The following is a 24255-nucleotide window of genomic DNA, read 5'->3' on the forward strand; positions in this document are numbered from 1 at the left end:
CTTTTCAGGCTGCACTAAAGGCACTTGCTCATTTCTGCTGGAATTCTACATGCAAAAATAAGGTTCTGTGGCCACTTGCAGCCAACCCGAGACAGGACAACTTGTCTGAGAATTCAAGCAGCCCAAAGGATGCTGAGCCAAGAGACAGAGAGCCAAGAATAAAATGGACCTGCACCGGTGAAGGCAGAGCTGAGGAGGATGCAGAGAAACTGACTGCTGAACCCACCTGTGGCCGATTCCAACCCTGGCCTAGCCCCGCCGCGCACAAGAGTCTCCCCCCTTACTCGTTAAGCCAACTGGAGAGTCTTCCTCCCTCAGCAAGCACGGAGTCCTCGACAGAGCTGTGGGATGGAGCACTGGGAAGGTGCTGCCTGGCACCAAGTCCCTGTGTCGAGCTGATTTCAGCAGAGAGGCCGCAGAGGGGCAGGGGTTTGGGAGCCAAGTCTGCAGCCCTCCACGCCGCGCTCCCTGCTGCAGAATTCCCGGGGCTTCGAAACCTCTGTGACTCATTAGGCAAACCCAGAGGGAGCCTCTCTTGGCTCCAGTAAACCTGACTCGCAAATAAATGGCCTAATCTTTTGCAAAGGTCTTTTATGAGGACAGTTACTCTCTGTAGCCCAAGACGGAGGGTCAGAGCAACCCGCTCCTTGCTGGCCGGTCCCGGGCATCCATTTCTGCCCCCCCAGCTCCCGTCAGAATGCGGGTGTCCCACGGCTCCTACCGGGTGAAGGCCCTGGGTGTGCGTTCCCCGTAGAGCTTCCCGTGACGTTGGAAGCGTCCTGTGGGTGCGCCATCCGATACAGCAGCCAGGCCCCACGCCTCACGAGCACAGCTGCGGCGCTGAAGTCTCCGCTTTAGTTCATTTTAATTAATTTAAATAGCCACACGTGCTAGGTAGCCCCCTGCCATACTGCCCAGCGCAGCCTTAGGCAAATCCTGACACCTGGCTGCGAGGAGAGCAGCGGGCCCTCAGCCTCGCCCGAGCGCACGAGACGCCGCAGACCATACGGCCCGGTGACCAGGCAGACCTGGGTTTGCATCTCGGTTCTGCCATTTACTGGCCGTGTGGCCTTGGGCAAGTCACTCCACCTCCCTGGACCTCAGTCTCCTTATCTGCCAAATGAGCTTGGAATAGTGTTGACCTCAGGGTTGCCGGGGTGATCTGCTTAAAAGCCAAACCAGAATATCCGGCAGGATCCTGTTCTTAGAGGAAATCGCAATTGTGATGGTAAACCCCGAGGCCTGGGGCTCTCGACATCTGGGCCGGGATGCTTCTCTGGGATCAGACTGTCCCGGGCACGGTAGGACGTTTAGCGACTCCGAGGACTCCGGCCAGCAGACACCAGTAGGCCCCGCTGTCTGAGTCACGACAACGCCAATGTCTCCGAGCGTCGCCCCGTGTCCCCCGGGGGGGCACGACCGGCCCAGGGCGAGCACCCCCATGCTGGGCCTGCCCGGATGGGCAGCACCGTCCGCCTGCTCTGCGTGCACCACGGGAACACAACAGACCTCCCAGGTGAGGGCGGGGGTCTCGCGGTTTCGCAGGGGACGGAAAGGGAGCGGGAGGAAGGCGCCGGCAGGGCGCGGGCGTGCACCTGAGCTGCACTTGGAGTCTCCGCAGCGGGGTTCTGGTGCCAGGGATGCCGCTCACGCCGGGATGCCTCACTTGGCAGCGGAGACACAGCCGGAAGGGGCTCGGCTGGGCCTGCCGCCCGGCCCCCTGCGTTCCAGGAACTGCTTTGAGGTCCTCGGTTTGCTTTTACGCCCTGGCTCTTGGAGATAAAGCTGCTTCTCCCAGCGCCCTCGGGCGTGAGGGTGGGGGGCGCACTTCCCTCCCAGGGAGAGTCTGCCCACTCTGCCCCGGGCCTCACAGACCCAGCTTCCCAACGACTCGGAGCTTGTGGATCAACACCTCCTTCAGTAGAGAAGTTTCGGGCCCACAGGAGCAGGGCCCGGGGGAAACTGAGGCCTCTACCCGAGCGAGGTGGCACTGCCCGTCCTGGAATGAACACAGGCACCACGGGCCCCGGGAGAGCTGGGCACCTGGTCACCTTACGCCCTCCTGTTAGCTCAGCACCGGGGGCCTTAGGCAGGGCCGTGCCCTGGAGGTCAGGCGGGCTGCGCCGGAAATCCCGTCACGATGCTCGAAGTCGCGTCAGCCCCAGCCTGCTGCGGGCGGCGCCCCGGCACCTGGGGCCTCAGGAGGGTGGCGGGGGCGCCCCAGCATCTGCCCCTTAGCATGAGGGGGTGCATGGGGAGCATGGTGCAAACGGGGGTGCAGTTACGGTGGGCATCGACAGCTGTCATTTCCCTGCAAACGGGCCCACTGCGTCCTCTTCGGAGACCGCCCCATCCAGAGGGGCCCCCGCCCCAGGCCCATCTCAGCACTGTCCCCCACGCCGCCCCGACCTTCACCACCACCTGTCATCCTCACGCACTCGGCTCGGCTCCGTCTGCCCCTCTCCGTCACTGTGATGCCCGATTCCATGTATTTTACTTATCACTGAGGCCCCGATACCAGAATGGTGCCTAGAGAACCGCCCAGGTACACCTCCCGGAATGAACCAGCATGTGATTCAACATATGCTGTGAAGATCCCGTGACCTCACGAACCACAAGCTAGAGAGCTCTGCAGAGGACCTTGACCCCACACCCCGTCATCGGCTGCTGGACGCCCCTTTCTTCTGAAGACGCTGGCTGGCGTGGGGACAGATGGGGACAGCAAACACTCCGTGGGGGTCGCAGGGGTCCTGGGGCTGCTCGTCCATGTCACGCATCCCCTCCCTATTATTGTTCCCAAGGCCTTTGTCCCTGGGATGCTGCTCTTTCTCCTGCTGAAGGGACATCCCCACAGACGCTCAAGGAGCTCCCAGGCCCCCACTCACATTTGACACCTGCAAACCCAAACGCGGAGCACCGAGCACACTGCAGAACCCTCGGCACCTGGTCAGGGACACGTCGGGGGCGTCACAGGGAGAGGAGGGGACAGGCAGAGCTGTGTCAATGCTGTGGCCCATCTCTGCAAGACACGTGGGTCAAACCACGCTTCTCTGTGTGTTTGATCTGTGTGCGTGATCCTGTCCACATGGAGAAAGCCAGAAGGGGGACGGGCAGGGGTATGTGTGTGTGTGTGTAGATTTGCCAGTTTAAAAAAATTGTGGTAAAAGACGTTTGTGTTTCGTGATCCCATTTTAAAAAAATTATTGTTCTATATGTGGATATGCATCGATGCGTCAAGAGATAGGTGTTAGAAATGATCGCCGAGCTGTTTTAATAAGAGACCACATAGTGTATGATTCCATTTCTATGAAATGGCCAAAAAAGGCAAATCTATAGAGACAGAAAGTAGATTAGTGGGGGCCCAGGGTGAGGGGTGTGGATGGGGATTAACGGCAAATGGGGTGACAAAAATATTCTAAAATTGGGTCACGGCGATGGTTACCCAGCCCAGGAAGTTTACTAAAATATCACTGAACGGTACACACAAAGTAAGTTGCAATTCTAATTATTTTAGCAACGGCGCGCATAACACACAGATTATGCCCGTAGATGCTCGGCCCGCAGTCCCGACTTACGGCATAGGGCTGTCGAGGGGTTCCCTGAGCTAACCAGGGTCAGAGTTAAGTCCTTTCCATGTGTTGGCCACTAGGTCAAGTCCTTTACTTGATTGATGACACGTAATAATCCTCACAGTGGCCTTCTGAACCAGGGACCGTGACCGTCCCCCTTTCCGAAGGAGACTGGGCAGGGCAGGGCATGTATGAATTGCCCAAGATGCAGAGCTCGGAACGGTGAAGCCGGGGAAGCTTTGGAAGAAACTCCCCATGGTTCTCCTGCACATCCTACAAAGTCTCGACTGCCTTTGTCTGAATGGTTTTTCAAGGATGCCCATCTAGCGAGCAGCCTCGGAAGGCAGAGATAGGGTCCCCCTGAAAAGCACCAGGCCACGCACGTGCGTGGCCAAGCATGACAGAGGTGCCGTCTCTCTCCGTGGAGGAGGACAGGTGGGCTTTCTGCCTCAGTCCATCGGCCACTCTGACCAGGCGCCTCGGACACACATGGCTCCCACAGCTCTGGGAGCCAGACGTCCCAGATCAAGGTGCCCGCCTGGTCCGGTCTGCAGCCCATTATTAAGGACTCAGGCCCCCGAAGCCCAGGGCTCTTCTCTCATAACTGAGCCTGCGTGTGCAGGGGTCCCTGGTGTGGCCCCTGGCATGACCCCGTGGGGAGACGAGCTCAGGCATCCGGGGCAGGAGACGCAGAAACACTGGCCACCCTCCGTCTCCGACCAGGGGTCTCGTCTTCCGCCAGCAAACGGGGGCAGGTTGGTTTGTCAGCTTGTACGCAGCGTGCATGTCAGAGCCTTCGGCATCCTGTACAGAGCTCAGGTCTGTCCAAATCCAGACCCTCATGCACCTGCTGCAGGGCAGGTGCTTACTACACGTTCCCTCCCCGCCCGCCCCCCCATGGCAGCCCGAGCGGTGCCCCCCAGCTCTGCGAGTGTCGCTGGCCTCACCAGACCCCGAGCCACGGGCTGAGTCTGAGTCCTGGGGACGGAGTCCGGGTCTGCCAAGCCTGGCCGACATCCCCACTCGGCTTCTGCTGACCCGGGATGACCCGTTGCTTCGTCAACAGCCTGGGGCACCAACTCCAAAGTCGTTTCAGGAGGCAATTTTTAGTTCGGGTACATTTGTTTCCCTAAAGATACTGATTCTATTCCGGGAGATTCTAGTATATTCCTGGAACTCCCAGCAATACTAGCTTTCCCTTTTCCTACTCTAAAATAGTAGTAAGAAAAGGCTCCACGACCAACTCATTTAAGACCAGCTAAAGGTAGTTACGTCAACAACGGCAGCGAAACTTCTTTCTGGGGGTTCTGTAGGCTCACAGATGGGACTTTTTAACCCACCTAGAAAAGTCATCAGTGCGAACGTGTCCTTTCAAAGGGTCCCACTTCCTTACCAGGGGTCCTGGCTCTTAGGGGAATTGCAAACCGGTCACAAAGACCGATGGTGGCCGAGGACGGGGTGCGTGACCGTGTGTGACCGTGGCTGGGGCAGGGCGGGCTCCAGATCCAACCAAGGGCCTGCTCCCCACCTCGGCCTCGCCAAGAAAGTGGGGTAAGCGGGGTGACCGTCCAGCCAGAAGCAGAGCATGTTTTCCTCGGAGCAGTGGTTCTTTAGCCCCCAGGACAGCCCCCTAACCAGGAATTACCCGGCACAAAATATCCGTAGTGCCGACACCGCGAAATCCTGCCCCTGAGGTGAGAGCTTTGCGTCCAATGGAGGAGCCGCTCGCCCCGGGGGCTGGGGAGCCCGGAAGTGGGGTCGCATTGGACACGGGCCCTACTAGGTACACACTGGATTCGGACGACTGGGTGCCAATAAATTCATCATTTTTATACTCATCACATGTTGAAATGATCATGTTTTTCATATAATGGGTTAAATACGTGCATTTAAAGCAATTAGCTTCCCCCGTTCTTCCTTTTCCGAACGTGGCGGTTGGAGACATTTAAGCCACGTGCGTGGCCCACGTTGCTTCTCTCGGACAGTGTGGCTCAGAATTTCATGCCCTCCCCGCTCCTCCCACAGGCCTCTCCGGTCTTCTGTAAGGTGCCGTGGGTTTGGGGGCCACCATCAGCACAGAAGTCACTCTTGGGAGAATTAGGAAAAAGCACCTCTTCCTCGAGACACTGCCTGCAACTGTCAGAAAGCCGTGAGACTCTCCTGGAGTTGCTGGGACCCCTTGTCGCCGCCGGGAGGTTGTCGTAACCTAGAGCGCTTGCACGCCGCCCTCTGCCCGAGGCTCCGAGAGCAGTGGACAGTGGTGGCCGAGCGGGGGCTGCCGTCTGCGGGGTAGGATCTTTCCGCCCTAACCCCCGCACTCAGCGGTTTGTACGGTTCTCCCCGACTTCCACGCGCCGCTTGCAACACCAGAGAAAAGACGCTGACGCTGTGTGTCAGACCCTATTTAAGGGGCAAAAAAGCATTATCTGCTTGCTTGCCTTGGTGCTTTATGTTTTCTTCTGGGTGGGTTTCCAGGATTACAAAACATCTGGAGAAAGACCAAACCGTTCATTTCTGGCTTGAACCAGCCCTCGTGCTGTCTTACTCCTTGGGCAAGCACTGTGGGTGCGTTATCGCTGCAAATGTTGGCGGGAAAGACCAAGACTTAGGGTCATCTCCTCAAGAAACTGAGGACTCTAGAGCAGGGGTTTTCTAGGGAAACTTGCCCCTGGAAAGGCAAAATAATAAATGTGTTAGATTTGCGGGCTAGATGGCATCTGTCACCACAGCGGGACCATCCTGTGGTCATGGAAAAGCCGCCACAGACAATACAGAAATAGGTTTGAGTGGCCACGTTCCAATAAAACTTTATTTACACCACAGAGAGGGGGCTGGATTGGACCCAGGGTTCACGGTCTGCCCTATCAGTGGTTCCAACAGCTGCCCCACGGGCTGGACTCACACTGCAGATGTATTTTTCGCCCATGAAAAAAATGAATTGGCTGCCCATGCGGGAACGGAAGCGATCTTTACATAAGATCCAAATGTGTGGCTTCTCCTGAAGAGAGAGCAGGGCAGAGCTCCCATTTACTCACAACCACAAGGAGCAGTAGCCGAGGACGGGCCGCCCTTCTAGCCCAGGGCGCGTCTGGCTTACCACTGCCCCCCTCGCCATCACCCGCTTGCTTACTGTGCATATTCGGGGTTTGAACCACAGTCCAAGGCATACTTGATGAACACCGGGTTGGGAGTGATGCCAACATGGAAAAAGCAAAAGGGAAAATTTAGTGGAGTGACTAGAAGTGTGGTGTACATAAACCAACCAGTTGAATTTCTGATTTCTGGGGGCCCAACCTTCTTAGTGAATGGGATGCCCAAGGGAAGTTCCCGTCAGTCTAGTGCGATGGTTAATGGGGGCGCTTACCTTGATGACATCCTCGTCTGTGGACTTGCACTCCACCGACTCCGAGATATCCATCACGGCGCTGTTCTCCTCCACAGAGACCACCTTGATGGGCAGGGCTACCGTCTTCCCCGTGAGAATGGCGGTGTTCAGAATTTCAGTGTCCTGTCAGAAGAAGCAGACATACCTGGGTCAAGGGGGCTAGTCAGTGTTCTTGAACAGTAAGGGGAACCTTCCAAAGTGTTTGCCAGGTGGTCCTCATTGAGAACAAGATGCCGTAGCCCTCCCCTTGGGAACTTGGGCCGAAAAGGCCATTCTTTGGGATAATTTTCCAAGAACATTTAACAATTTAGTTTATTTAGGATCATCTTCTTAGTTACCAACTGCAACGGTTGAGATATATATTTTTTTCTTTTGCGGAGACCAAGTGGAAGTGATGCATCGGTTGGGTTTGGGTTGTAGGCAACAGAAATGAACTCCGGCTAGTCTGAGCAAGAAAGTGCTGTGGTCGGTGGAGTAACCCACCTCCCCACCCCAATACGCGAGCTCTAATCTCCACAACTGGTGAGTCTGTTCTGTTACATGGTCTAAGGGCCTTTGCAGTGATTAAGTGACCGATCTTGAGATGGGCAGATTATCCCGGATTATCTGGGGCAGACCCAACGGAATCGTGAGAGTCCTTTATAGGAGGTGATCATGAGGGTCGGAGGAAGAGGGCACGAGGGAGGGGACCGAGGCAGAGGTCAGAGGGATATGATCACGACCTAGGAGATATGGGGCGGGGGGCTTAGGAGCAGGAAGAGGACAGATCCTCCCCTATGGCCTCCAGAGGGAACCCAGCCCTGCTAACACTTTGATTTTTAGTTCCATAAGACTCATTTCCAACTTCCAATGCCCAGAACCGTAATCTGTTAAGTTGGTATTAATCTGGTATAGACTGGGAACTAACATAGGTTCTTACCAGCTGGGTCCTGGGCCACTCCCAGGGTCAAAGGAAAAGCTGCAGCCGGCCTTGGAAAGGCAGGCCCCTGATCCGCTTCCAGGATATTGAAAACCGGGAGGAAGGGGCAGCATTTCTAGAGTGGAGTGGAGCGAACAGCTTCAGCCGTTTCTCTCCCCGAGGCCCCCTGCTGAGGATCCACGTCCTCGGGGCGGTGGGGGGGCAGTCTGTTTGGTCTCATGGGGGCTAAATGCTCATCCCTTGTGCAGGGGAGGATGGTGCCCTGTGACTCACACACTTTACCCAGGAAAAAGGTCACTATGGGAAGAGGGAGTGAGGAGATTCCCATGCGGCTAACAAGATCAGTGAGTCAGTCACTTTTATCCCCTGATGCCCAGGATCACTGGACCTTGGTGGTGGACACCAGGTAGCTGGGGCGACGTCTTTCGTGCAGACTTTTATGCCAACCGAAGGCTCTTCCTCTGCTGCCCACGGGAGCCATTCCATCGCAGCTCTGGGGCCTTCGGCTCATCCCGTTCACTCTGACTTCATGCAAAATGACTGGCATCACATCTCCCACACATGTAGTGATGTTCAAAGTGATAAAGTACGTACTGTCTCTTTTGAGTCTGGAGGCACTTTTGTCATCCTTCCTTTTAGGGACAAATGAAAATGAAAAAAAAAAAAAGGTCTGTGGCTCTGGGACATCTGTCAGCACCTTTTACCTTTGGGCCAATTCCTCCCAAAGTCTGTTTCTCCAGAAACACCGCTCCCCTTTGAAGCAGGAGTTGTAAGGAAAGAGATTTTCTCACGTCCTTCTCCAGGGAAGCAGCAACTGACACAGAAATGACCTTTTGCATTAAACAAGAGCACAGTTGAAAGAGTCACCAGTCATGAGTAGAGTCCCAGCCTCTCTCTGAAGCTGGTGCCCACCAGCCAGCAGTTAAATAACCCTCTGCCGGGTCTGCTCCTAGGTCCACAGGGTTCCCACACTGGGGCTGCCATCTGGCGGCCCCCACACTGGCCATTACGGATGCTAAGAATCCCACAGAAATTCCCCAAGTCCATTTTCAGGTTCATTACAGGTAATGTGCTCAGAGCTCAGTCTTCACATTTTCTCTCTCAGAATGGTCTTCGGCTAATGGCTTCGTTAAGTCTGCAGACTCCCTCGTGGGTTAATTTTGATTAGCTTCCTAACGGTCATCGCAGGTCCACACACTCATACGCACACACACACACACCCCTCCACCTAACCCTCTCCCTAAACTGAATCGCGTCAAGACTCAGACGGGGTGGACACGGTATGGGTCTCAGCGGCCGCCAGAAACTGCAGGAGCAGAGGATTAACGGTCACAGAGATTCCAAGTGGGTGGAGGAAGCACTGGGGGTCGGTGGCTCGGACCGAGTTGAGCGTCCCTATTTGAACTGTGGCCAGGGAGATGGCACAGGCCAGCGGGCTCGGCTGGAGAGGTGCCGCGGTGTAGGTCACCTGCTGAGTGTCTTCTGTGGGTCCTCTGGATCCACTCTGCCCTGCACTGTGCCCACGAGGCTGACCCATGAGGACAAAGCTACAGACCCCTGCCTTCCAGCTTCTGGCCACCTTGGGATGCGCCATAAAACTGTGTTTCCCACACAGAGCTTGTGTGGTTGGTGGGAGCTGTGTGACTAATTCTGGTCAGTGTCGTGAGCTGACACGTGTGGGTCACTTCCTGGGCGAGAGCAGTTACCTGCGTTCCTGTAGGGACTTTTCCTGAGGCAGAGGGACCAGGAGTATTCCAGATGGTAGCTGCTCCATCAGACTGAGGCTCTGAGTCATTGTGAGCAGGGGCCCCTCTGTGGACCAGCCCTGGGTATAGAGTCTGAGCAAGAAATAAGAATAGGGCGCCTGGGTGGCTCAGTCGGTTGAGCGTCTGACTCTTGGTTTCGGCTCAAGCCCTGATCTCAGGGTCATGGGGCTCTGTGCTCAGCAGTGAGTCTATTGGACATTCTCATCCTCTGCTCCCCCCCCATGTGCTCTCTCAAATAAATAAATCTTTTTTTTTTTAAAGAAGTAAGATTAATGCTGGAGAACTCGGCGCTGCTTGTTACTGTCACACGTCCTACTTCATCCAGACTGATACAAAGGGGAGACCATCTGTAGAAATAGAGCCTACAGTGGTAAGTTTAGTTTTGACATTTTTATTTCAGACACCTGGTTAGTGCTCCTATAATCACTTAGCAAACATTTAAGGCATGCTTTTTTTTATTGTTATGTTAATCACCATACATTACATCATTAGTGTTTGATGTAGTGTTCCATGATTCATTGTTTGTGCATAACACCCAGTGCTCCATGCAGAACGTGCCCTCCTCAATACCCACCACCAGGCCAACCCATCCTCCCACCCCCCTTCCCCTCTAGAACCCTCAGTTTGTTTTTCAGAGTCCATCGTCTCTCATGGTTCGTCTACCCCTCCGATTTCCCCCGCTTCATTCTTCCCCTCCCGCTACCTTCTTCTTCTTCTTCTTTTTTTTTTCCTTAACATATATTGCCTTATTTGTTTCAGAGGTACAGATCTGAGATTCAACAGTCTTGCACAATTCACAGCGCTTACCAGAGCACATACCCTCCCCAGTGTCTATCACCCAGTCACCCCATCCCTCCCACCCCACCCCCCACTCCAGCAACCCTCAGTTTGATTCCTGAGATTAAGAATTCCTCATATCAGTGAGATCATATGATACATGTCTTTCTCTTTTTGACTTATTTCACTCAACATAATACCCTCCAGTTCCATCCACGTTGTTGCTAATGGCAAGGTCTCATTCCTTTTGATGGCTGCATAATATTCCATTGTATATATAGACCACATCTTCTTTATCCATTCATCTGTCGATGGACATCTTGGCTCTTTCCACAGTTTGGCTATTGTGGACATTGCTGCTATAAACATTGGGGTGCACGTACCCCTTCGGATCCCTACTTTTGTATCTTTGGGGTAAATACCCAGTAGTGCAATTGCTGAGTCGTAGGACAGCTCTATTTTCAACTTTTTGAGGAACCTCCATACTGTTTTCCAGAGTGGCTGCACCAGCTTGCATTCCCACCAACAGTGTAGGAGGGTTCCCCTTTCTCCGCATCTAAGAGCATGCTTTGATGCTGGTTTCTGCCAGCCATGCCCTCCCTTGATGAGCTGGGTGCTTGTTTTAGCTCTCTAGGTTAGACTTGGGATTTTCTGAGGTAGGGATCTGTGTGTGCTGTGGACTGAATTGTGTCTCCAACCCCAAATCCATATGCCAGAGCCTCAATCCTCAGTGTGACTGTATTTAAAGGTAGGAGGTATCTTTAAAGAGGTAATTAAGGTTCCATGTGGCTGTAGGGTGACCCCAACCCAATTGGACTGGTGTCCTTATAAGAATAGGAAGTGACATCAGGGATGCAACCGAGGAGAGACATCGGGAGAAACCAAGCCCGTGGACACCTAGATCTTGGACTTCCAGCCTCCGGAACCATGAACGTTCTGTTGATGAAGCCCCAGCCTGGGGTCATGGGTTATGGTAGCCCTAGAAGACGGTCCTGTGCTGTAACACAGCCCTGGACACCACGCTGCAAATCGGGGCCAAGATGTGTCCTTTATCGGGACCTTGAAAAATAGTCAGTGCTGTCATGAAGAAAGGGGACAGACCCGTCGGCATAAAAACATGTGATGTTAGCGGAGGCAGCCGGGGTGGTGAGGCTCGGACCCTGGGGGAAGACAAGTCGCACGGTGCGTCCAGGGCTGTGGGACTGAGTCCTCGGGGCGGAGCCCTGGCCGTCTCTCCAAGGGGGGCCTGGACCGTTCGAGAGGCCAGGAGGTAGCAACTCCTGCATGGCCCTCTGATCCCTGCGAAGGAGCCACTTTCAGATTGGACTGTAGTTTCCCGCTTCCCCGAAATCATGGGATTACGGAAAGCAGTGGCAAACACCGTGCAAGCAGGGAGAAGAGAGAGAAACGCAGGCTTGGATGGGGCATGTCGGCCAGGTCTGGCAGGGGAGGGCGTGCATCTGGCCCCAAGGACCCGGGAGAGGGGCTTGTGGGGATGCAGAGCAGCCTTCCTAGAGCCAAAGGTGCACGTGCGTGTGCACGTGCGAGCATGTGCGTGTATGTGTGGTGTGCAGTGTGCATGCCTGTGGGATACGCGTGTGCATGCCTGTGGGGTGTGTGTGTGTGGTATGCATGTGCACGCACACGTATGAACTGACACAGCAGACACAGAGGTAGACGTGGCTGGTTGTCCTCCCAAATCCCTCTCCAGTCAAGGCCGATTCAGCGTTTAGAGGAGATGCCGAGGACACTATTGAAATGCACACGACTGTCCTGCTTTCGGAAACCCGCTCAAGCCCCCCAGCCCGGGCCCCGGGGCTGCGCCTCCGTGCAGGGCTGGCCGGAGCAGGTGGCCCCCGGGAGCTGTGTGCCGCTTGGCTCACACAAGGCACTCGTCCCCTGCGGGCACGGTGTCCCCTGCCCGCGGGCTCCAGCGCCAGGAGAGCAGACCCGTACCCCGTTTCCCGGCCGCCCCTGCACGACAGAGGCACGAGTCTGACTGGGAGGCGTTTCCTCTCTCCTCCTCCGGTGTTTTCCCGCCCTCCACCTCCTTCCACCTCAGTCCTGCTCTGCTCAAAAGGATCAATAAAGTCGGGGACTTTAAATCACTGTCATTTCAAATTTGAAGAGAGCCCGAGGCTTCGGGGAAAACACGCTTTGCTGTGTGAGGTGCCCTCATAAATGTGAATTGCTTTGGCCGTCTTCTGTATTTTTACAAATCGTATTTTTAATTTCTAAATAAAGAACACAGAATTACTTCTGGAGCATGGAACAGACGGAAGGGTGTGTGCTGATCCCGAAGATGCTCTCCAGGGGAAGGACAAGAGGGGCGTGCAAACGTGGTCCGTCCACACACAGGACACACCCAGCCACGGACGGCAATGACCCGCGGGCCCGTGCCCCCCTGTGAGCGGACCTCGAAACCGTGGTGCTGAGTGCAAGGAGCCCACGGAAGGCCACACGGTGCTGGGTCCTGTCCACAGGAAGTGTCCAGAACAGCAAATCCGTGCGGATGGAGGGTTGCCGGCGGCGGGAGAGGGGAAGGTGCGGCGACGGTTCAAAGGGCAGGAGCCGAATCTGTAGGTGATGGAAACTTTCTGGGACTGGGTAGTGTCCCAGCTTTGTGACTGTGCTAAGAACCGCTCAAGCACAGACTTGGAGACCGTGCCTCTTAGGGCATGTGAGTCGTCTCAGCACAGAAGGAGGGAGAGAGCCGTGGGAAGGCCATGGCCGGGGTCACGCCTGGCTTGGCCTCCGAGGAGCACCCGGTCCCGCTCAGCCTCGGGTCACATACCCAGAGGTGGGACCTGCAGCTCCGAGGCTGGACGCCTGGCTTTTACACCAACGGTGGGGGCTCAGGACCAAGGACAGAACCCGCTGAATGGCGAACCTTCCAGATAAGGCGGAAACAACCTCTCTCTAGGCGGATGTGCTGTGAGCCATGGAGAGAGCTCATTAATAAAAGCCCCAGGTCGCATCTGGGGAGCTCTTGCTATGAGCCAGGTGTCTCTCAACACTGCCATCTCTACCCCCAACCCATGAAGCAGGTAGTCTCACTCTCCCCAGTCTGCAGATGGAGAAACTGAGGCCCAGGGCTGATAAGGGGGCTTGTTTGGGGTATGCAGCATGAAGGCGACCTCACCAGGTTTGAACGTGCACCTCGGGGCTGACCCACCTGTTCTGGGGGCATAAAAACCTGGGACAGAACAGCCGTGAGTCTGGGCTCTGCTCCTTTCTTGCTATTATTTAAATTCTCCAAGCATCTGCTTCTGGGCTGTGAACCTGGGAATAATTAGTGTCGTTGTGAAGATTACCTCTGACAATGTTTACACGCTGCCTGTCAGGGCCCAGGACAGAGTCCGTGTTGACGGGGAGGGCGGCTGGTCCGCGTGACTGGGAGGTGTGCAGGGCAGGACAATCAGCACACGGAGGCAAGCCCACCCCTCTGCGCTGTGTGTGTGTGTGTGTGTGTGTGTGTGTGTGTGTGTACGGATAGAAGATAACAAATAGGACGTGTGTGTCTCAAGCACTGAACATGCAAAATCTGGAATGACAGAATGTTACTGTGTTTTGTGTGCATTTCAGATTTTTCTTTTGTAAAAGAGAGAAAACAGGGCTCATAACTTTGAAATCCCTCATTTCCTCAAATCCAGTTTCCCGATTACGCTCCCAGAGGCACCCGCCATTGGGAACTTGACGTCCATCTTTGGCGTCTGTGATTTTGGACTTTTATCACGTTCCCACATCTGTAAAGAAACTACAGCATTATTCCCTCCATTTACGTTTTGTACAAACATATGTTCTATGCGGTTTACACCAATATATCATATTGGACTTCCCTCCGCTTACGTCTTCCTTCTGCTCACCATTACGTTTTCCCGCTCTGGCCATGTCCACCTGGCTGAACCATAGCTCTAGGCTGAGATCCACATCTACACGCTGATCTAACTCTGTCTCGGGGAGCAGGTAGGTGGGAGATCCTAATCAGTTGACTGTCAGGAAAGCAGATTATCTTAGACAAGCAGGGTGGGCCTGGTTTAATCAGTCGAAGGCCTTTGGATGCGAAGTTGAGGCTTCTGAGGAAGAAATTCTGTCTGAGGACTGCAGCTTCAGCCTGTTCCAGAGAGGGACAGCCTGTGGATCAGTGGATCTCCCTCTATCCAGATAGAAAGATCTACGTGTCGTACATACCATGTATATGGTTCTTTCCCTCCACACTGCAGTGACAGTCTAGAAAATGAGTCAGTGCTGGGTGAGCATAGGTATGATGGACAGGTGGCCCATCTTGCCTTGTACTCCAGAGGAGCCGCCGGATAGGGGCACGAGAATACTTCCCGTTTCTCTCCAAACCCTTTGCTAGCTTCCAGGAACTCAAATCCAGGCTTCCTTCTTTCCGCCTGTGGCCAGAGAAGTGGTCCACTCCTGTGAAGGGTGTAAGATGAGCCAGCTACTCTGAAATCCACACGTCCCCCACCTGGCTTTGAGGGAGAAGCCATCAGGTGCATCCTCCACCATCACGGAGGCAGACAGAGCCCAGCATGTCCTGCTGGGGTCTCCTCCGATTGCGGACTGAGAGTTTCACCTCTTCCCCGAGGAAGGCGGCTCAGAGTGACCTGGATTAACAATAAGTCTAGTTTACTGATTCATTGTCAATGCTGGGGTAGAGATGGCAACCATAGCGCTGCTTCTTAGAATTAATTTTTTTAAATTGAATTAATTAATTTAAATATTTGCAGGAAGGGAAGGTGTCTGTGACAACCTTGCAAATACCTTTCACAGGACGTTAGACTTTTGCAGACTGATTAACAAGATTCAGGGGCCAAATCCTGCCCACGGTCTGCTTTTATATCGACTCAAGAGCCAAGAATAGTTTCTGAATTTGCCAAAGCTTTAAGAATATGTAATAGACACTGGATGTGTCCCTACACAGCTTAGAATACTCGCTATCTAGCCCTTTCTGGGAAATCGATGTCTATCCCTGAACAAGAAGATCATTTTCCTAAAATGACGGGGTTTTCAGTGCATTCCCCTGGGGGCCTCTCCTGTTCCCATCCTGTTCCTCTGGGGGTCAAGTCCTGCTTTGCTGGACCAATGGGGTCGGCATCCTTGTGGATGTGAACTCCCGTCATCCAGATGGATTTTCTCCGCCTCAGTTGTAACCCACTCTGCTGAACTGGGTCCCCATCTGGACATCGATACCTGTCCCACAGCCCACAGTACACCCGCACCTTTTGCTGGAGTTGGCAGGTATGCCCTGAGATAATCTGCATTGCTGCAGGAGTCCTGGATGCTCTGGACCCACCAAAGCGCAAGGACTCATACTGAACAGGAAGGGGTATTTGAATTGTGGCTAATTTTACAGGTGGGTCATAATTCACGGTAGAGATTATTTTTGTGGTATTTGCTTCCCTGCACACAGTTTTAGCTCTAGGTGGGAGGATATGAATACCTGAATAATAGGAAGCTCCTACAACTGGCCCTTCCAGACTTCAGCATGGAAGGCAACATTACAAATGACCCCTCCCAGAGGAAAGATAGAGGGACAAGAAAGTCATCAAGCTCTTCCTCCAAGTCAGATGAAGCACAGTCCGTCAGCAAAACACGCCACGGGGCTAGCAGAGGGACCTTCGTGGCAGCTGGATGGTACCTTGGCTCAGGCAGCAGGCTCTGGGGAGATCAAAGGTCCAGGTTTGGAAATCAAGAAGAGAGTCCAGTTGCCAGCATTTGGGGGGCCGAGACCCTCATTGCTTCTGTGAACACAAAATCAGAGCACCCATCTTGCCGTTTGCTCACTTGTTTCGTGGCATTCCAGGTCCTGCTTCTCTGTGCTTTGTCTTCCTCATCTGTGAAATGGGGTAATCCCATTTTCCTCCAGGGATCTTCTGAGAACCCGAGGAGAAGGTACACAAGCCCCATGGCTCAGTGCTTGGCACAAAGGTGGCCACTCCATGAACACTTAGCCCCATCCGGGAAACAAAGTCCAAGAGCCGTGACTCTGGATTTCAATGTCCTATGTCACCAGATCACCCCTGAGCGCTCAGCTCTAAGATGGTGTGCATTCAACTGTAACTGAATTGGAACTAATTTAGCATTGCTTGCAAGTTGATGGAGGACCCATTTAATTAAGCTTTCAATTCGATCAGTACGGATCATCAGCAGGACCCCCAGGAGTGGTGGGAATGGGCTTTGCTTGCAGGCTGCAGACCCTTGAAGCTGATCCCCAGGGTGTGAGCAAGGGCGAGTCTGCTGTTGCTGATCACTCAGTGAATTGGGGGTCTAGGACTGACCTTCCAGGGAGTGATAAAGCTCCCCCTTCCTCAAGGAAAGAAAAAGAGCTTCCCCCCAATTCTTGCCTGCCAAACAATGGTGAGGTCTGTCCATCAGGATAATATGTTGAGAGATTTGAATAGCTGAGACATTTGGGCAGAGAGAACAGCCTCGCCAAATTCCCAAGACAGCAGAGGGTTCACAAGTAGTGACAAAAGCCGTCTTGGCCACGGGCACCTGGGCGGCTCAGTCGGTTAAGCGTCTGCTTTCGGCTCAGGTCATGGTCCCAGGGTCCTGGGATCGAGCCCTGCATCGGGCTCCCTGCTCAGTGGAAAGGCTGCTTCTCCCTCTCCCTCTGTCTGCCGCTCCCCCTGCTTGTGCTCTCTCTCTCTGTTAAATAAATAAATAAATAAAAATCTTAAAAAAAAAAAAAAACGTCCTGCCCAAAACTCAGGAGGGAAAAGGGGGTTCCCCCTCGCCCCATCCCTCTGGAGCAGAAAGTTCCCTCTCCTGGTGTTTGGATTGTGGGAGAGGGAGGAAGCACCTGGTTTCTGAATGGCCCTTCTTCTGGGGAGAGGCAAGAAAAGTGGCTGTCTGGTGTGTCTAGGCAGCAACATACAAAAACCCTCTGAACCCCAGAAATGACACGAAAAAGGCAACGGCTAGAGAAATAAATTGATTGGTTTGGAGGAAATAAACATGAATGACATTGTAGCAAAAAGGGGCTGTTTGCCATTCTCCTCTTTTTCTTTAGTAACAGAGCTACAGTGTTTTGGGGAGCGGGGTGGGGTAAGAGGACCCTGCTAACAGACTAAACTGCTCAGTCTCCTTGCAGCTAGGGGTGATCCTGTGACGGGGGCTTAGCACAGGGCTTCTCAAAGTGAGCTGCCGAGACCAGCAGCTGCAGCATCACCTGGGAACTTTAGAAATGCACATTCCTGGGCCTCACCCTGCACATACTTAAGTCAGAAACTCTAGGGGCGGAGACCAGTAGCCTGTGTTTTAACCTCTCCAGGTGGTCCTGATGCTGCTCAAAGCTTGAGAAGAGTTCCAGTCCAACTGTAAGTGGAAATATTATGTGACACTTGGTGAAATCTCCGTCCCTTTTCCAGCTACCTGGAATACAAATACAATGGCTGGAACATGAGCAGCCATCTTGGACCATGAGACAAACCTGGAAATGACAACCACTCACTGAACACGGTGGGACAGAGATATAGGGGAAACCTAAATCTCCAGCAACTAAGGAGTGGCCCTGGACTTACTTAGGTGTGTGAGATAAACTTCCTTTATGTTGTAGCTATTGGTTTTGAGAGTTTTCTGTTAAACTCAGGCCAACCTAAGGCTGACTCGTGTAGATGTTCCTTCGCACACTTGAGCCAATGCACAAAGACAGGCGACATTTCTAGTGTTGTAACCATGAGAAGGCCAGGGTGCTAGCTGGTGGCCTGCATGGTGGGAAAGGCAGGGGATGGTGGGAATGCCATTGTTTTGTCTGAGAGCAGGCCTCCAGCAGAGACCGACAAGTCACCTTAATTCGCAATAGCAAAAAGAAAAAAAAGAAAAAAAAAAAGACTCCAAAAGGGCACTCATTTTCCCAAATCAAGGCATCCTAGTTAAAATGATGCACTGCCCACCCCATAACCAATTGGTATGCTGATCAGTGAAGGTGCTTGAAAGGAAGGTTCTGGATTCAGGGCAGAGGAGTCCGGAGAAGGGCCATCAGTTTAACAAACTGACTTTGTTAGGTGCTACCGGCGACTGACATAATCCTGCGATTAAGAATATCTTAGGTACACATACGGGCGTTGCAGGGGCAGCCTCAAAATTGCACCCACTGACGTGCTTTTCCCTCTCGCCCGGCGAGCGCGGACACCAGCGCAGCTGCCTGGCTCAGTCTGATGATCTTTCTCATCAGGGAGGGAAGGGGGACCTTATTACTGGCCGGCTTGCAGGCGGCAGGCCGGAGGGAGCAGGGCCAGACCGGACCCACTGCCTCCTCCCTGCCCATTTCCTACTGAACGGATCCCCCAGAGTTCTGCGTGATGTTCGGGTAAAATTGATTTTAAAAATGCTCTGGGAGACGCCGGTGGGGAATGCAGAGCTGATGGGGACATGGAAGCTAACGCTGCTGTCATTTCCTCCTTGCAGCTGCTCTGGGTCGTCCAGGAGCAGCCAGGGCCAGGAGGTGGAAGGGCCGGGAGGGGACGTGAGCTCGTGGGACATTAAACCCCGGTGACTTCGTCTTGAATTGATGTCATGGGCACAGACCCCATTCCCCGGCATTGAGGGTGAGGACTTCCATCATCTCCTTTTGGGGACATAAATCCACAGGAGGCCTCTCCATCCTCTGCCGAGAACGTCCGCGTGCATCCTTGCCACATTTGGTCTTCAACGCGGCCGAGTAGGACGCATTACTGTTGCCACGGTGGGGGAAACTGAGGCCCAGGGGACGTACACTCAAATCCTCCCGCCTCCTGACAGCCAAGCCCCCTCCCCTGAGCTCCTTCCTTGACGCCAACAGCCCCTGTGAACCGACACTGAGCTGGGCTGTCAGCACTGTCCTCAGTGCTGAGAACACCAGCCCCAAGGCCACCTCATGGTTTTGAGTCTCTCCAAGCCCCGCAGGCTGCTCCCGGCATCTCCGCGTGTCCTGATCCCGTCACTCCTCCTGACAACGCAGGGAGACCGGTACTCCGATGCTCCCCACCTCACGGGATGGGAAACGGGGCCGCGGGAAGGGGGCTCGGTGTGCAGCTGGGGAGGGGAGGCCACTACCCCCACCAACACCAGTCTCCCTGCAAATACTGTGAAGTGACTTTGGAAAAGCAAATGCATATATTAAACCTCTCAGGAACGTGCCTTAGGAAGCCCCCGCTTCACGGAGATCTAATTCAGACACCGCAGACCTCACAGGCAAAGACAGACCACCAGCTACATCCGGTTCCCGGACATTTCCCTCACCCCAGGAGAAACCCCGGGTCCCTCAGCCGTCTCTCCCGGCCTCCCCTCCCCCCAGCCCCGCGTCCACGGATTCGCCTCTGCTGGACACTCCCCACGAGTGGGATCATACACAGGACGTGGTCTTCTGTGACCGGCTTCTCTCCCCGACCGTCGCGTTTTCGAGGGTCGTCCGTGTGGTAATGCGTATTAGCACTACACTCCCTTTCACGCCAATGACATCCCAGTGCGTGGACAGAACACGGTTTGTGCATCCATTCACCAGCCGACGGACGTCGGAGTGGTTGTCTGGCCACTGCTGGGGAAGACCGAAGCACAAGCTTTATGTGGGTCAGAGGTTTGCATCTGCACCTGGGGTGGGGGGGTGCAAAGCTCCTTCCTGGGACCAGCTGACTGGCTGCCCTCTTCCCGGGGATGAAGAATCTTTAACTCCTCCGCCCCAGGGGTCAGCAGGACCCCCCAGAACTTGTGCATCCCCTTTCCTGAACACTGTGCGACCCACTTCTCAGGCATCTGGGCAGAGGAAGGTTATTTTGGGGGGTCACTTCGTCAGGCAGCTGAGGCAGTAAGATGGGCCCTGTCCCGGGGCCACGGCTGGGAGGGCAGATGCTGACCAGCAGGTGGGGGCTCATCCCAGGGCACCCCGTCCCCGCACCGACAGGCACACGGACGACAGCTCCCTCCTTCTTCCGTGAATGCAGCTTCTTGTGACTCAGAACGCCGTGTCCCGAGCCCGAACGGTCCTAGACGGTGTGTCATTAATTACGGCCTCCGCCTGTCGTGCCCGCCCAGCTGCATCTCAATGAGCGGCCCCTCCTCACTGACCCTTTGTCAGCACAGGAGTCCTTTGTCGGAGCCTGTGTCCCTTCCGAGTTTTGAAGCATGGATCAATGGGGCGTTGTGAAGCCAACTTGTCTCACTTCCCATCTCGGGGGAACAGGAAAGGGTCCTTGTGTGTGATGTGCACAGTCTGCTCCTGGCATAGACCCCACCCCACGGCCAACAAGGGCCCCCTTTGATGTGCAGGGAGGATGGTGCTGGCCTCAAGCATCAGCTAACCTATGTGGCTGCGCCATATTTCAAGACAGCCTAGTCTCTGCACAGCACGCAGGGGCAGCCCCTGAAACCCGAATGAGATCATGTCCCTGCTCTGCTCAAGCCTCCCCCTGCCTCCCACCTTCTTCAGAGCGAAAGCCAAAGCCTCCGGGACAGATGTGGACCCCTGGCACCTCCTTGCCTCCCTCTTCATCCTCTCTCCCACCCACATGCCTCCCAGCCCCCATGGCCTCTGCAGTGCCTTGAACGTGACCAAGTCCTCGCACGCGCTGTTCCTCCTGCCTGGAATGCTTTTCCCCCAGATGTCTGCATGGCTCCATCCTCCTCTCCCGGAGTCTTTTTTTTTTTAATGTTTTATTTATTTATTCATGAGAGTCAGAGAGAGAGAGAGGCAGAGGCAGAGGGAGAAGCAGGCTCCCCGCCTAGCAGGGAGCCCGATGCGGGACTCGATCCCAGGACCCCGGGATCATGACCTGAACCGAAGGCAGACGCTTAACCATCTGAGCCACCCAGGCGCCCTCTCCCGGAGTCTTTATTCAGATGCAACCTCCCCACCCATCCCCGTTCCCTGCTGGGCTCCCCAGGGCTCTGATCCAAAGGGAGTCTGCCTCCTTGAATCGGCCTCCAAGGGCCCAGGCGTGTGGGTTTTCAACGTGGACAGCTGTGCTAAGCACATCAGTCACCGAAGCTAACAAGACTCGTTCCTGAGCTACTGCAGGCCCGCGTCCTCACCAGCGCTTACCCCGGGAGAAACAGACTCACAACAGCAAACCGTTTAACAGATCAATCCTGGGGAGTAGCAACTTGTCTTCAACAGCAGCAGAGCAAATTTCCCTCCTTCCCCGAGGACGCATGCTAACAGCTCCGCGGGCTGGCGGTAACAGACCAGTAATTCCGCGTTCTGTCTCTACAGGGAAGCCCACCTCCCACCTCATTTACTTTCAATTCATTCACGGGGCACACGGGGATGCAGGCGTCCAACTTCACTTATCCATCAATTTACTTCCAATACGAGATGGAGACTCCATTCCAGAACACTCATTCAAAACAAGAAAACAATTTAAGAAGGCTCACGTCTCTGGGCGGTCCAGCACTGTAACCGAGTTATTAAGTGGGACTGTCCTTTGGGATGGCACGTGGAGTATGGGACATCAACTTCCCCGAGAAAGGTCACATTTTTACGATGGAGCCGAGGAAGGAGGCAGTTGAGAGACATGTAGGTTATTTCTCCAAAGTTGGAGTGTCTGTCCTCGAAAGGTTTGCGTCATGTCAGTATGTAGAAACGTCAGTGCCGTGGGCGAGGGTGCCCTGCCCCAGCAACATGATGGAGGAGGCGGACGTGGCCGGTGGTCCCTGTGCTCCTTCTGCTCCTGGGATCCTCTCTCCTGCCAGAAGCACACGCATCCCGTGTGCGTCCATACCTGCAGCTTCTCCCTTTCCTGAGCTCCTGGGAAGGACACGTGCCCCAGGCCCCTTCCGGCCAATGCAACGTGCGTGCAAGTGATGTGTGTCCCTTCTGGGTTGAGGCGGGTAAGAGTCGGCGTGCCAACTCTGCTTTCCCTCTCCCCCTTGGGGCGAGGCAGGGGGGTGGGGGGCGGGGGTCAACCCGAGTCACCAGATAGAGGAGAGCCCAGGCCGACCCCACCCGGCTTTAGGGGGGCATGACCGGCAAACTCAGCCATGTTGACTCGCTGATTCCAGTGCTTGTCCGCCGTGGGAGGTATGACTGGTCATCCCGAGAAGGCAGGGGCGGTGTGCACCTGGGCACGAGACAGCTCGCCAGCAAACCCACCCACATTCAAGCATGATGGACAGAGCTAAAGGGGCCGCCCCCCACCAGCGGCTCTGGTTCAGAAGGAACCACCGGAGAGGACAATGCTTAACGCAGAGGCACGAGTCCCTAACGCTGCACCCCTGAACCACAGCTGTGCGCTGTGGGGAGAGAATCCTGGAGGTGAGCTCATCAAAATCATATAGAGTGTTTGTCAGCTGGGGACTTGGGGTTGTGAGCCCAGGGGCAGACTCTGGATAACTCAAGCTAAAAGGGAATCTGTCCAAAGCATCTTGCTCCTCCCTGTCGGCGGTTGGGCTCGGGAAGAGGGCGGGCGCCGTGAGCGAATCCCGGCAGCAGGGGCGGCTCCACACTTTGTCAGGGAGATGCTGATGAACGGGGGTGGTCGTTTGGTGTCCTTGTGTGAAGCGGGGGGAGGAGCGGAAGAATCCTGCCGGCCCAGTCGGGTGGTCCGTCCTCACGGGCGGTGCCCCGCCGGAGGGTCGTCAGGCTGCTGGCCCCTGCGTGGATGGACGGTGACTCGGGTACGCACGGCCACACGGCATTTCCCTGCCTTTCTCCAAGGGTCAGAGGCGCCGGCGGGACCCGGAGTCCACTGCCCCGTGGGCTGCAGCGGATGCAGGTCAGCCAAGCCCAGAAAGTCCCTGCATCTCTGCACCCCGTTCATTCCACTGTGGCTGTTGGCACAGGGGTCCGCTTTCTCCTTCAACGCTGCCTGCCCATACCTGTGACAAACCCCCCTAGTCCTACGTGGCCATCATTAGGGATCGACCATGGAGCGTCTGCACGTAAATCGTGGATGAAACCACCCCTAGGCAGGCGCCGGCGACACACGGCGGTTCCCGAGACCACACCGGCCACGGCGCGCACCAGGCTCCGAGCAGAATGGCGTTTTCTCCCCCAAAACTGTTGCTTGCTCCAGGGCCCTTTTGAGGTGAAATGTGTCTACCGTAAAATTTAACCGTTTTTACCTGTACAGTTTGATGACTTTTAGAGACTTTAGATAGTGAAGAACCATGGCCACAACCAGTGTTAGCCCATCTCCGTCCCCCGAAGCTTCCGTGTGCCATTTGCAATTAACCTCTGCTCCCACGTCAGGCCCCAGGGAAACAGTGATGGGCTTTCTGTCTCTACACTTTTGCCTTTTCTAGAAACTTCACACACACAGACTCCTACAATATGTCGTATTTTGATGCTCGGCTTCTTTCCCCCCAGTTTTTGGGCGCACGGCTACGCTTCCCCTTTTTACCGCCACACGGAGTCCTGGTGCCCGGCTACCCTTCCGCTGAGTCACGCTTGGCCCGGCTGAGGCGTATTTGCCCCGATTCCAGTTCCTGGCAATCACGAATGCCTTTGTGTCGTGACGCCTGCATACCTGTCTCCTTGTGGGTAGGTGCTTTCCTGTCTGCAGATACCCACGAGTAGAATCGCGGGCTTGTGAACGTATGAGTGAGCTACCCAGCCGTCCACCAACAGCTGCTTGTCATTTCACAGCCACAGCTCAAGCACGCACCCGCCTCAGCTTCCCTGCACCCGCCTCAGCTTCCCTGCACCCACGCCAGCATGGGGCATCCCCCTAGTCTCTGTTTTGGCTGTTCTCCTGAGCGTGAGGCACGATTTCATCGTGCTTTAGATCACATTTCCCCGTGACGGGTAACACTGAGTATTAGAATTCTCCTAAGACTTCAGATTAAAATGAATGACTACGGTTAAGTCTTGGCTCATATTCATGAAACCATTGCTCCAACATTATCATATTTAAT

At 54.8% G+C, this 24255-nt stretch overlaps 1 protein-coding gene across 1 annotated transcript in view; it reads right to left on the reverse strand.

Annotated features, from left to right (window-relative positions):
- TMEM132C (transmembrane protein 132C) overlaps positions 1-24255 on the reverse strand; it is a 307389-nt gene that overhangs the window by 20168 nt on the left and 262966 nt on the right. The window contains exon 5 of the mRNA XM_045887847.3: positions 6934-7077. Within this exon, the coding sequence (XP_045743803.1) occupies positions 6934-7077 (144 nt within the window). The remainder of the gene's footprint in view (positions 1-6933; positions 7078-24255) is intronic.

The sequence above is a fragment of the Mirounga angustirostris genome, unplaced genomic scaffold (assembly GCF_029215605.1).
Source record: "Mirounga angustirostris isolate CCGP_5_RB_7025 unplaced genomic scaffold, mMirAng1.0.hap1 SCAF_14, whole genome shotgun sequence".
NCBI classification, from domain to species: domain Eukaryota; kingdom Metazoa; phylum Chordata; class Mammalia; order Carnivora; family Phocidae; genus Mirounga; species Mirounga angustirostris.